General features: G+C 36.0%; 1 protein-coding gene across 6 annotated transcripts in view; it reads right to left on the bottom strand.

Annotated features, from left to right (window-relative positions):
• The window catches only part of KDM6A (lysine demethylase 6A), a 198,554-nt gene that overhangs the window by 88,676 nt on the left and 95,114 nt on the right, over positions 1-14,764 (bottom strand). For all 6 annotated transcript variants that reach the window (XM_019649665.1, XM_019649675.1, XM_019649645.1 and 3 more), the window contains exons 5-6: positions 10,284-10,342; positions 657-777 (exon numbers count right to left, since the gene is read on the bottom strand). In XM_019649665.1, the coding sequence (XP_019505210.1) occupies positions 657-777; positions 10,284-10,342 (180 nt within the window). The remainder of the gene's footprint in view (positions 1-656; positions 778-10,283; positions 10,343-14,764) is intronic.

Below are 14,764 nucleotides of genomic sequence, written 5' to 3' on the forward strand. Positions count from 1 at the left end.
AGCACTATATTCATGAAAAGCCCCGTGAGACCTAATGTGATGGCAGACAGCACAAGCAGCTCAACGAAAAATTTGAACAATATCAAATTTCCATACAAAGTGAAATATTTAACCAACAATGTTTATACTCACAAACCAGCAGTACAAATGACTTTCAGAGAACACTTTAAAATAATTTAGATATGAGATATGCCCTGCTGGTAGAGGTGGAAAGATTTCTTCTAGTGAGACTAATACAATAAATGGTCAATGATTCGGTCACAGATACAGTGTCCTTAAGTAGCTGCTTCTGACCTCTATGATGGCCAATCATTTATTTATAGTGGGGGCGATTCAGATGTCCAAAATGAGACTGAAACCTCCACCGTTTCCTGATGACAGACCTCAATTAAAACTTTAAAAAGAAAAAGTTTAATGGTGCAATTAGTTACCAATATCTTAGCATAATTGACTACTTTGTACCCTGAAACTCAACCTTATATTTTTTCCAGTTCATAGCTGATAGTTGTTTCACTTAAATTTTCCAATTTTCTTTTGACGTGCCGATATAAATTCCAACATTTCTCAATGCTCTAATATTTAACACCCCCCACACACACACACACACACAAACCCCACAAAAATAAAACATTGTATCTTGGAAAAAAACAACCTACCTTTAAACTAGACTCATAGTCTGTGTTCACTTTGAACATAAGCCCAAGCCGTAAATGAATTTCCTTGGCTCGACAAAAGCTGGGATCAACATAAAGCACCTCTTGAAATGCTTTAATTGCCCTGAAAGAATATAGACATAAAATATCTTAACTTTTTTACACTTGCATGAATTTTTGCTTGGTAGCACAGTAAAACTTTTGCTTTATGTATTATTTTTTAAAATGAAATGATAGTTTTATAAAAATGATCTGAATGAAGAGTTTTCTTAAAAAAAAAAAGACTGGGATGGGGCACCTGGGTCTTTTCAATGTATATAATCTAATTTAACATAAAAGGGGAAAGGAAAGGTCAGTTGAATTTATTCTCTGTTATTCAAATAATATTTATAACTTAAAATTCTCAGTACAAATAACTGATTTCATTGTTTCTGGAATTTCCTAGTGGACAAAGGGGTGAAGCAGACTGGATAGTTTTGTTTTTAAGGAAGGAGAGATTAATCCTGTTTCTAGTCTATTAAAAATATCTTTTTAAAACTTTTACATTTTTATCTTTCATATTTACGTCTACAATCCTTTTGCATTTTATTTTTTATATGGTGTGAGGTAGAGGTCAGTTTCATTTTTTTCCATGCAGATATGCAATAGTCCCTGCGTCATTTGTAGAAAAGACTACCTTTACCATAGTTCTACAGTGCCACTTTGTCCTAAATCTAATGCCTACATTTGTTTTGAGTCTGTTTCTGGATTCGTTATTATGCATCATTTTCCACTGGTCTATCAGTCTATCTTTGCCCCAAATTCACATTTTATCTTTTATAAAAGGTCTCGATTACCAGTAGGACAAATAAGAGGTTGAGGAAGGGACACTTTTCACTGACTGTATTTTTATATCACTTTAACATGTGAATGTGTTACTCAAAAACAAATTACTAAAATTATGGAAAGAAAAAATGTTGACTGTGAATTTGGAAAACTATAATATCAGATATAATAGTATGTTAGACATCATTTTAAATCTCTCTACATGATTTAAGGCTTATCCTAAGTACAAGCTAATTCTTCTTTGCAAAGGTATTTTTCAACTATTCTCTGCCTCTACTTACCTTAAAGGTGACTATTTAGAATCTCAGATGATTCCAAAATAAAGATCAATCTTTTATACGAAAACTTCAAAATATCATACCACATAATAGAGCAAAACAATATACCCTATGTCATTAAGTAACTTCATTGAGTCATGCATTATCTATTTCCCAAAAAACTGTGTGTGGTTATATACATGTTTATTATTTAATGAAGAGTTCTAAAAGGTAATGTATATTGTGAGGGGTGAGGGGCTATAGGTCTGGCATCAATACCTTTACACCTGGTTAAATACTTTCTTCATGAAGAGGAACTTGGTATCTATGTGTTAGATGGCTTCTTAAATGGGTTATGTATCTGTTTTACGTATTTCGTTTTTTTATTTCTTTATGAATTTCAGATGTACAGAACAACATTAGACATTTATACACCTCACAAAGTGATAACCCCAACAAGTCTACTACCCATCTGACCGTGCACAGATATTACAATACCACTGACTATACTCCTTATGCTGTACTTTATATCCCATGACTATATACATATTGTATTGTGTGTGTGTACACACTATAGTTTGTATCTTTTATTATCTGATATGTATAGGCAGGAGAGGGGGGTCAAAGGCCTGACAGGACAGAATGGTTTAAATAACCATTCTCATTCAAAGGAAGCTTCCGATTTCTCTAAACCAGAGTTCAAAATACTCATCTGCAAATTGCTAAGATGTTGTCTTTGTACTTTTCTCAAACCTTTCTAATAGGAGGAGGCGCAGCTTCAGCCACTGTTCTCTTGGTCTCTAGTGCAGGGGTCGGCAAACAGCGGCTCACGAGCCACATGCGGCTCTTTGGGTACGTTCCATCTCAAAAGTTTGCCGACCCCTGGAAGAGCTAATCCTGTCCCTCACAACAATTTAAATATTATTCGAGAGCCATAAATATATTTTTACAAATAAGGAAAATTAGGGGCCGGCCGAGTGGCTCAGTTGGTTACAAGCTCGCTCAAGAGTGTGAGCTCTGAGCAACTAGCGGTTTGATTCCTGGCCCGAGCTGAGCTGCCGCTGAGCTGCCAACAGGTGGCAGGATGGCTCAGCTAAAAAAAAAAAAAAAAAAAAAAAAAAAAAAAAAAAATAAGGAAAATTTAAAGTAATATTATAAATGAAACTATGATAGCTTTATTTTCATTTTCAATTTTACTTCAGAGCCACATGTAGGTACCCAAAGAGCCGCATGTGGCTTCCGAGCCGCAGTTTGCCAACCCCTGACGGCTCCTCCGTCTCACAAGTTTGCTGATTCCTGGTCTAGTGTTATCACCTTCTAATAGAACAGGCAACTGTGTGGGGAGCAGGGGATGAGGGATTGGGGGTAGGGATAGAGGAGGATACAATACACACACACACGTTTGGGGGTTGGCATAAAAAAGGTTAGGAAGGGAACAACTGCAGCAATATATAATGCCAATTAAAACATGATACAACTTGGGGAAAGTATGCAGAGGGTTTTGGAAGCACTGGGTGATAGCAATTTTTTATTTCTTGATCAAAGTGATGCTTATGAATGTTTATATTATAAATAACATGTTAAGATGTATACTTATGTTTATGCATTTTCTACTAAGTATGTTGTATTTTGTAATAATAAAAATTAAGCCTAATGCTTCATAAAGTCCTAATTAACCTTACCGTATGGTATGGGTGAGAAAACTAGGGTCAGACTAAGCAATGTCCACATGTGCCAATAAAAAACCCAGGCAAGCCTGAGTCAAAGACATCGGGGGGGGGATGGAAGGCAGCAAAGAAAGGAAGGAATAAAAAAATTTGGAAAGCAAAAAGAGTCTAAGGATGGGTGTGAGGAAGAAAAGAAGAACACAGAGCAGCAATAACAACACCTTGGTAGAAATATTTCTTACTCTGTGTCTCAGTTTCTATTTCCAGCCCTTTCCCTAAACCTACTCTTTGTAGATGTGTTTTACTGCATAGGTGCCTTTAGTACAGAAACTTGATCCACTTAGTGCACAATGTCACACAAGTGCAAAGAAATACGGGTGTGTTGAACTAGTTCTCTATGTATGTTAACACACTGGAAATTTTTTTTTAATTATCCTCTAAGCACAAAACACATGTTCGAACACGCTAGTCTGGGCCACACGATGTTTACTCTTTAAGGACTAGCGAAAGTGCCCATGACAGGTGTGGCCAATATATATATCTAATCATCAAGTTCTCCTGGTTGTTTCTTCAAAGTTTCCCTCCAATTCAATACCTTGCAAATTCAGTCTTCAGTATCTCATTACTAGGCTACCGAAATAGAATACCTAAGGACTGCTTTGCTCTGGGCACGCCTGCTTCCTCAAACATGTGGCATGCTAAGCCAGGGGTCGGCAAACTTTTGAGACGGAAGAGCTGCCAGGGGTTAGTAAACTCGCAAGCCACATGCAGCTCTTTGGGTACGTACATGTGGCTCTGAAGTAAAATTGAAAATGAAAATAAAACTATCATAGGTGCGTTCATAAAATTTTTAAAGGATATTCTTCACATTATGTAAAAAAATATTTATGGCTCTTGAATAATTTTTAAATTGTTGTGAGGGACAGGATTGGCTCTTTCAGGGGTCAGCAAACTTTTGAGACGGAACATACCTAAAGAGCCACATGTAGCTCGCGAGCCGCAGTTTGCCGACCCCTGTTCTAAGCCAAATCTCCATGTAGCATTCATTTAAGCAGTGAGCACTAAACATTTAAGTACGTGAGCTGCACCTAATTCAATTCCATTCCCAGTTATGCCCTAATATTGCTCCTCCTCAGCTGTGAACTGGCTTATCTCAGGAATTTCTTTATGTAAATATTGGCCCTCTTGGCCAGTTTCTCCTTAGGATGGTCTCCTCACCTGGAATATTTTCATTCTTTTGCTTCACTCAAAATCCATTAATCCGCCTTCAAGATACACCACCCAAACTCAACACTATCTTTTGCTTAGTGTTAACTAGCACTTAGGTCCATTCTATAATCAAATCACTTGATTCTCTACCTATTGGTATGCTGTCTCCAGTTTTTCTGAGTAGATTGTTTCTCTTTTATTTTTAATTTTCTAAATAATACAGTAAAATTTTTAAGTTTAATGTTTGTGGATGCCATCAAATTTATAGTTGGAGAGAGAGAGAGAGAGAGAGAGAGGGAGGGAGGGAGGGAGGGAGTGTGTGTGTGTGTGTGTGTGTGTGTTTGTGTTTGGAGGGGAAACCACTCTACAGTCTCTTTACTAAACAGTTCCCTTCATCTAACAAAATATATATAAGTTCATTTTTATTCGATTTTCTAAACTTTTACCCATCTTTCTCTCCTGTGTGCTTCTTCAGTTTTGCCCACCCAAAGGGGAAAAAAGAGAAGAAAAAAGTGTAAGAGTGTGTGTTTGTGTTGTGCACACGCATGCATTGGAAGGGAGAGAGTATGTGAAGAAAATAGGTAAGTTAGACTACAGTCTAATTTTAGTCAACATTTTACCACAATCATATCTCACCAAAGTTCATATAGCCAGAACATGATCTACACAGCACATGCTAAACTCAAACACCAACACATGCAAATTCTGCTGACCTCAGTATTCTGACTGACAGAATTTTAGACCAGAAATGACGACTGAAAACTATAAAATGCTTATGATACAATCAATCCTTGGAAAGGTTTACCGTTTTCAACTATTAAAGCATATTCTCTACTGAAACAGAAAAGGTGCATAATGCTGTGCTTGAGTATCATTGGCATTTTTCCTTAAAATCTAAAAAACTGTAGTTTCTTTCTAACACCAATTATTTCTATAGATTTTCAGCTTACAATTTTTTTGCACTTAATGTTTGTCATTGTTAACAATTTAAAAAAGAAATGATAGAAAGCTAAAACCTCAATAGCACTACCTATGAAAAACACACATGCTAAATTATATTTTAAAACAATGGTCATTTTTAATAAGATTTCAAAAAAGTAATTTTTAAAAGCCTCCTTTAGAACTCTACTAAAGTATGCTAAAAATAATTATATTAGCTAAATGTCCCTGGCACAGTACATTTGAAAAGAGATATAATAAGTTCTCTGAGACTAATAAAAGCTGAGTCTAGAGATTTCCCTCAGGGCTATCCAAAGGGATAGATGAACTAATTCCACAAAATTTCATACGAATAAGAGAGAGAATATTCCAGCTCTAGGTCAGTAATAGCACATACATACACAACAGATATGCTTCCATATATATAGATATATACATAGATACAGATAAAGATATATAGAGATATAATGTATATACAGAGGGTACCAAAAAAATGTATACACATTTTAAGAAAGGAAAAAAACTGTACTAAATTATAATATATAACAATAACAAAAAATGACTACAAGTCACATATATACATTTTTTTTTGGCATGCCTGGTATATATATGGAAATTTAGAGGTTCATTTTAAGTGACACAAATAGAATGATTTGATGAAGTAATCAAAAAGGTAAGGTTTTTTAAAGGTGGAGATGGAAGGAAAAGGCAGCCAAATAGTAGATAGTATGAACAAAGTTAGATAGGTAAAAAATTTTCAAGATGTTTTCAAGGAAATGTTAACACAGTGTGGCTGACACAAAGAATATATTTAGGGAAGCAGTAAGGCTAGAAGTATCATTTGAGGTTGAACCAGAAAGGACCTTAAATGCGAGGCTAAGTTCGAAATATCATACACTGGTTATTCATATTGCCATTTGCTAATGTATTACCTCTTGGCTCTTGTGCCCTCTCTGGCCAGTCTTCATTTCATCACTCCAGACAGGATACATTTTTCCCTCCCTGCTGCAAGACTTATATTTTTATCCATAATTTCCCTGAAGCTTAGTCTAAGTCCTTCCAAATTCTCTCTGCCAATGTATTTGTCAATGGTAAGCATAACTTTACCAAAACTGCCTTAGTTATCTGTTAGTTCTTTCAAAACAGAAGTGTACATAATAAAGTCGACACATGTTAACATGAACTGTTTTACTTTAATGGAACCAAACTTAAACTTTTGATCTAAGAGCACTTTGTTTGCATTATGATAACTCAAAAATATATATTAAATATTAAGTTTTTGCCAGACTCAATGCTACACAAGCCTCAGGACACTCACTACATTAGGTTTACGGTTGCACCCAAAACAGCGACTACACAGAAGAGCAGAGATTCCTACACTCCTAAGAACAGTTGTGATTGGTACAGCGCTAGAGAAATGAATCCTAAAGAAACTTCACTTGTGTTAACATCTCTGTCTTTTTAAATTCACCTCTACCTCATTCCGTTTTCGTTGTCAACATAACAATAATCAGTACTTTTCCTTTCCAGGCCTATCAATTATATTTGGGAGCTTAATTTCCAAAATTCTATGTCTCTAGCACAGAATTATTTATGTCTTAGATTTGCCACCATAAAATCATTCTGAAATTGATCAATAGGAATATAAAAGTTTACAGGCTAGAGATAGGACTGATAAGGATTGGGGAGGGGGTACATATTTATAGAAATTTGGCTACAAGCTGGAATAATTTGCTGTTGTGTGTATTTCAATTCCTCTCACCCAAGGATACAGGTTTTCTTACTAAAAAGGCACGGAGAAGCTCAGTTCAAGGTACACCTAGCAATTCGCTACTTTCATAAAAAAGAACAAGTAAAGGCATAGGCATGCGTTCATGCACGTGTAAAGGAACAGCTTTATAGAGAATGGTTCTAGCTCTCTGATACCTGTATTTTACTTTGTGCTTCTATGTCTTCCTTGCTCCTTCTGGATATCTTTTTAAAAGTTTCGTTCCAGACTGAGTAGGATAATAGTAAAACTGAATAATCATGCTAAGACCAATGAGGATGTAGCAGTTGCTGTACTACTTTTTCTTACATTGGCTTTTCTAAGAAAAGGCTCAACTGAAACTAGAAAAACTGACCAAATAACTGAACTGATCTAGAAGCTAACCAATAAAATCAACTCCAAAAGAAAACATGGGCCACATAATATGGCAAGAAACAAGACAAACAGATTAACAGATAAAACTATATTTAATTAAATTGTCCTTAATAATATATTAAGTCACTGTCACCAACCCCGGCACACATGTTGGTTGTACTGGGTTGTCGGAAAAGTCATGACGTATTTTTTTTATGTTTTTTTTCGTTGCAAAAATGCTTCATGACTTTTCCGACAATCCAATACATACTATCAAATACTTAATCTAATCAAATGCCAACAGACACCATTACTGAATAACAAATTTTACTTATAAATGTACCAGAGATACAACATTCTGACATTCTAGGCAGATTCTTAGAACTGACAATAATAATAAAAAAATAAAGAAATACCACATTCTTTTCTAGAAACATTTTTTTCAACAAATACCAAAGAATTTGGTGTGAAATTTAAAAAAAAAGAAAAATAGCTGATCCCAGCAATTAATAGCTACCTATAAATAAAACCAAATAAAACACAAATACAGTTTTAACCTAAGGAAATTTCTATCAGTTAAGGCTGTCTAAAACTCTCACCAAGCACCTACTCCATGCTTTCTAATGTTGTGGCTGTATGAGAAATAGCAAGGTAAGTTAAGGCAAAAGTTGGGGCACAGAGTTTGTTAAAGAACATTAACCAGCAAGAGACAAAACCAACAGGATGGTTTCAGACAAGGTGTGAGAGATATCTTTTTAGGAAGCAGCTAGAGTTGAAACTCAAGACACGAGAAAATGGTGGTGACCTGGATAGGACTGACAGACCAGAGCACACTTATTAATTTTGACGTTGCACTGTCCTTGTATCATTGTTTTATTTCTTAGGTCAACTGAAGGATATAGCAATCATATGTAGATAAAGAATAAAATCATATAATTCTCCACAGCTATAAGCCCCCTAAAAGTGACATGGTCAACTTACTAAAGCAATCCAATTTTGAACTGATGGCTTTACCTCACTTACTGATTTTATTATGTTCATATCTTCAATCTACAGGGAGCTTACAAGTTATCACACAGGTAGGTGAAAACTGGTTGGTGTGAGGTCTACATATCCATTCTTAAACTGTAGAGTTCCTTGTCTTGGGTTTCACCTAAATTACTACTGGCTCTCCATACAGAATGCACCATTGTGCACAGGAGAAGAACTATAAATACTAATTAAAAAATAACTACCTGTCAATCTTCAAACTTGAGGATACAGTATAACAGAAAAAATATTAGATTGGGGAATCTGAGCATAAGCTTGCTTCTGCCACTAATTAAAGTTACATAATACTGAGTTATACATACACACACACACACACACACACACACACACACACACACACACACCTTGCTTTCTTCATCTACAAAATTAAGAGGAAAGACAAAGTTATCTCTAAGACCAAGTGAAAAGAGGAAAGAAAAAGTTTATAGGAAAAGTCATCCATGTCTAAAGTTTCAATTTCAGGGAAACCTACTGAATCACTGCCAATGCATATTTAAAAGTTCTGTAATATTCAGGGTGCCCAAAAGGTATATTGCAGGGTTATAATCTTTGGCCAAAACCTTCTTATGGACTCTTACAGCATTCAGTCAGCTTAAAATTATGGAGAATAGAAGAAACTGACAAAGTCAGATACACTTTAAATAAAAAAATGTCTACATAGGGCTTTACAATTTATAAAATGTACATTATCTTATTTGATCATCAAAACTCTTATAAAGTAGAAAAGGCAAGTGATTACAATGTACTTTTTAAAAATCACACACACATAAACGAGGAAACAGACCTAGGGAGCTTATTTAACTCAATATCAAACTAACTGGCAGTGCTGAGACCAGAATACCAATCTTCCAACTCAAATTCTATGTTCTTTCCATTGGAGAATGCTATTGTCATCTGGTAAACAGGAAAACAATAATGGGGCAAAGGTCATAATAAAAGGACCCTAAACTTTACAGTTTATAAAATCTTATATATTACTATCATATTTAATCTCTGACTCTGAAGGTGCTACCATTATTCCTAGTTTACAAAAGAGAATTGAGAGAACTGAGTGCCTAGTTACTGGAAACTGGTAAGTACTAGCGTGTGTGTGCATGTGTGTGCACATGTGTATTGGTTTGTATGTTGGGGAGAAGTGAGGGGAGGGAGCAGTCCGTCTTGTGTAGAAGTCTGAAAAGGTAAAAATACTGGTCATCCTAGATTATTTATCCACAGACCTTGAAATCTGACAGCATAGTCATTCCCCAGTTCAAATAAGCTGGGGACCACTAGTCCATAATGAGTGACTAAGAAATTCCAAAAGCTTTCTAGTCTAAGCCTTCTTTAATCAAATCTTATACCAGATTCTTTTTGGATATACGTGAAACTCTAATAATGTAAAGTGGGTCAATATCTCTAAAGTAACAATCTAACATTTCAAGAGATTACCAAAAAAAATGTAGGCATAAGGACATTAAAATATTTTGTATTTATTACAACACACAAAATATGAAACAAAAAACACACAGAAACAAGTCATTTATTGGAAGCAACTAGAATTATTAGTTTTATGTCAACTTACCATTGAAATGCATTGTAATGGAAGTAGACCAAACCAAGACCATATAAAAAGGCAGCATTCTGTAAAAAAAAAAAAGAAAAAAGAAGACTTTTAGGAAAAGAATTTATGTTTAATGCATATGAAATTATTAATACAAAATATGGTATGCAAGATGTTTTAAGTTATTAAAACTCTATCTATCCTACATTACAATATATTTGTGGTATATTTTTAAAACACCAAAATAGGGCCGGCCGAGTGGCTCAGTTGGTAAGAGCGCGAGCTCTGAACAACAGGGATGCCAGTTCAATTCTCACATGCGCCAGTAAGCTGCGCCCTCTACAGCTAAGATTGTGAACAACAGCTCAACATGGAGCTGGGCTTCCATGAGTGGCCAGTGACAGCGTAGGCTGCAGTGGGCTGCCATGAGCTACCGTGAGTGGTCGGCAGCCAGCGTGAGCGGCTGGCAGCTGGCGAAAGCTGTTGTGAGCCCCCATAAGCAGCCGTCGTGAGCCCCCATAAGCAGCCGTTGTGAGCCCCCGTAAGCAGCCGTCCAATGGCCGGCGACCGACTGCCTCAGCTGGGAAGAGCGCAATGATCATAATACCAACATGGGCTAGTGAAGCAGTGTCCTCCACAACTAGACTGAGGAACAGAAGGACAGCAACTTGGCTGTTCCCCTTCCCCAATTCTCCAACACTGTTCCCCTCCCTCAATTCCCCAATAAAATCTTAAAAACAAACAAAACAAAAATACCAAAATAAGAGTAGTGAGGCAGTATATGGCACAGAATCCAATCAACTCGGAGAGATTCTCTGGTTTCTTTTTAATCAAACCTGCCCCTGAAATAAAAAATTTGACCACAGAATTCTATGGGCAAATCTACAATAAAAACCTATTATTCAGGAATAACAAAATGGTTGGTCTGTGCTATCTTATTCTCTCTTGCTTGCATATCTGTGTTCTTTCTCTGGTTCTTTCGGTTTCTTGAACTGGATTTATGTTCAGTGTTGCCAGGAAGGTAGTTACAATTCAAAGTAAATGTATAATATAAACCTAGAACAAATTTTAGTATTAAAAAAAAATTACACGCTAAAATGACACTTAGTCATTTATATTTTGGGCTTTAAACATCAGTGATTCCTTTTTCAGTACAAAACAGAGATACTTATCCAGACTCATCATGACCTCTGGTCTCCAAATACAAACTACTAGCTACCTACTATTCACTCCCCTTTTGTCGAGAGGTCAAACATCTGGGTACCTATGTGTTTTATTGATAAAAAAGCATATCTGTTTTTAGTAAATCTTCCCTATTATAAAAAGTAAAGCTTTCACAATGATCTTTGTGAACAAATTTCTTCAAACCTATATTATACTGTAAAACTTGAAAAATTTAAACTCTTACTAAAATGTTTCTTCCCATACTATGTTGGGTTGTATTTCTCCAGAAGCACACCCTGAGACAAAAGGGCACAAGTAGTTTATGTGGGAAGTTACCCTCAGAAGTACCAGCAAGTGAGTGGAGAACTGAGGTGGAGAAAGAACGAAATCAATAAAGGGTTCAATATGGCTGGTTAGGCAGCTATGAGCAACTGGGATTCAAGCCTGCTGGGGATCTCTAGTAGTAATCGTAGAACAGTCCTCAGTCATCTTCTCCTAGATGTGAGGGATCCAGAATACTTATCCCACAACTGCTGTCAGTCGCTACTTGGAAAAAAAGAATCAGTGATGTCTAAAGCCCAAAGTGTACACAGATGAGTGAGTTTGTGGCATGAAATTATTTTTTTTAATATGAAAATTTGTTCTGGGATTATATTGTGCATTACCTTTGAATTCTAAGTACATTTCAGAAAACACTGAAGAAATGTTTCTTAAGTACCATACTTTGCCGTGTATAATGTGCACCCAAGTTTTTGGCCTAAACTTTCAGGGAAAAAAATATTTTGTTTTAATTTTTTAAAATTTATGTAAACAAAATTTATTTGTTTACATTTAGGTACTTGATTTTTGTATTATAAAGGAATTCTGGCATTTATTTTTTTTACATATTATGATACAAGAAATTTTACATTAACAAACAATTACAAAACACAAGTACAGATACAAGGTACAAGAAATTTTATGTACCGGTAACAAATTTACAATATTTACATATCATAAAAGGCCAAGAACCCTTCGTTGTTGAAAGTTCTTCATAAGTTAAAAAACACCAATTATAGTATTCCAGGGTATTATTTTGCATACGGATATTGCTATTGATTTCTAGAGTTACACTTTTAACTCATAAGCATAAATAAAATAATTAAAAACATTTATATAGATACGGAATTAGTACTACCCATATATATATAATGGGCATCCTTATTTTTCCTTCACAAACTTGGGCAAAAAAAAGTGCACATTATACATGGCAAAATAAGGAACATCTTAAAAGGTACTAAATATAAAAATTTAGGGCCGGCCGAGTGGCTCAGTTGGTTAAGAGCTCGCTCAAGAGTTTGAGCTCTAAGCAACAGCGGTTCAAGTCCAGCCCGAGCTGAGCAGCCGCTGAGCTGCCAACAGGTATCAGGATGGCTCAGCTAAAAAAAAAAAAAAAAAATTAATTTCATTAAATCCTCATTACCCCAACTTTCTAAATGAGAAAATTACATGCTACAGATATTCACAAAGGTCTTTATTTCAAAAGTTCATATTTTAAAAAAAATTTTTAATTTAGTTGGAAATGGTTTTAATCAGGATTATTTATTTACCACCCCATCCCCTGAAATAAGGTGAGCATTTACTAAATGTTAAGGACAATACTCAAAGGTTGAACAAGCCAAACTGATTAAAATACACTTCCCCTGCTCTCAAGAAGTATGCAATCTAGTGTAGTGCAGGGGGTGGGGGGTGGAGAGAAGAGGGATGTTTAGAATGCAGGAGTAACTAATGCATAGTCATGAAGTGTTCTTCTACCCAGAAGGTCTAATTTGAAAGACAACTGTCTTCTTAGGTAGAGGAGATGGAGGGGACTGGAGCATAGTTGAATAACAACAGATAACATCTTTCACCAATAAGGTAACTGCCCAGAGAAGGAGGTATGGGGTACTGTGGAAACGAGTTTATTGAGGGGCATTTCAGCTTTCAGGATACACCATGCCTTCTCCCAACTTCTTCCTTTGTTCATAGTTCATCCTTCCCCCTCTAGGAAATCTTATCCCCATCCCTACCACTGTAATAAATTCTATCAATTATTCAAGATCCATTTTAAATGCCATCTTTCCCATAAAGCTCTGCTGCTTCAACCACGTCAAACCAGAGGTACTCTTTCCAATCTCTAAGTTTGGCCTTAGCACAATGTCTCCTACCATATGATATTATTATGTAATAGTAAGAACTTAATTTTATGCAAAACGTTAACGTTTCCTTTTAAAGGTTCTAACAACTCTATGAGGTGGCAGAGGGCCTCATTCATAGAATGAAGAAACAAGGATCAGAGAGATTAAGCAACTTGCTCAAAGAGACAGATACTAAGCAGCAGACACAGAAACTGAATCTAGGTCTGCTTCCAGAGCTCACTCCTTACTATATTTTTGTTACTTGACAAAATAACATAACACAAAAATGTCATAAAGGCAGGAGTGCTAAGCATCTGTGTATCCCGTAACCACCTACCTAGCACAGTGCCTTTCACATAGCAGATGCCCCCAAGGTTTAGCAATGTCCATGTAAGAAACATCCCAACCTGTAGAGAACTTTACTGAGTTTATTTGAGCCAAACTGACAGCAATTGCCAGGAAGCAAAATCTCAACAGATTAAGAAAATGCTCTGGAGAATGGCAGTTTTGCAGCTTATTGTATACATTACGATCAAAGGAGGAGACGTAAGGAGGATTACATGAAATCCATTGGTGGTAGATTAAGGGGGTGGGAGAGAGCAAAACTGGGGGGGGGATCTCTGGGATGGGATAAAAGTAAATTGGAGAGACACTTCTTTTACATGGGTGAGTACAGGATAGTTAATAATTAACATTTACAGCACAGAGATGGTATTGGGGGAACAAGATAACAAAATGAAGGGTTCTGGTGCTCTGTGGGTTGTGCCCTGAGGGTTCCAGAAAAAGGGGATTACTCTGACATTCTAAGAGTAGGTTATTTTAGATACAAAAAGATGACAGACAGACTCACTTAAGGTAAAGATTGACCTTTGTCAAGGAAACTACAGACCAAGGATGGTGACTGCCGGACATAACTCACTTTTAGTTAGGAATTTTTATGTTCAGACTATCATATATGGTTACTTTCAGTCTGTGAGCTTGTAGGGCCCCACCATATTGGCCTTCCCCTTGAGCTTGTCAGGTTTAGTATGTGGCCCCTTTTTCATCCATAGTAAAGTGAAATCACCAATATTTAAGCTCAGTTCCCTAAGTGACAAAGAATTAGTATGAGGCATGGTCCCTATTAACCAAAAGCTAATAAATCTTGGCAAGTAGTTAAGTTTCATTTTTCCATTAACAGTA

This window comes from Hipposideros armiger, unplaced genomic scaffold (genome assembly GCF_001890085.2).
Source record: "Hipposideros armiger isolate ML-2016 unplaced genomic scaffold, ASM189008v1 scaffold_7, whole genome shotgun sequence".
Classification (NCBI taxonomy): Eukaryota; Metazoa; Chordata; class Mammalia; order Chiroptera; family Hipposideridae; genus Hipposideros; species Hipposideros armiger.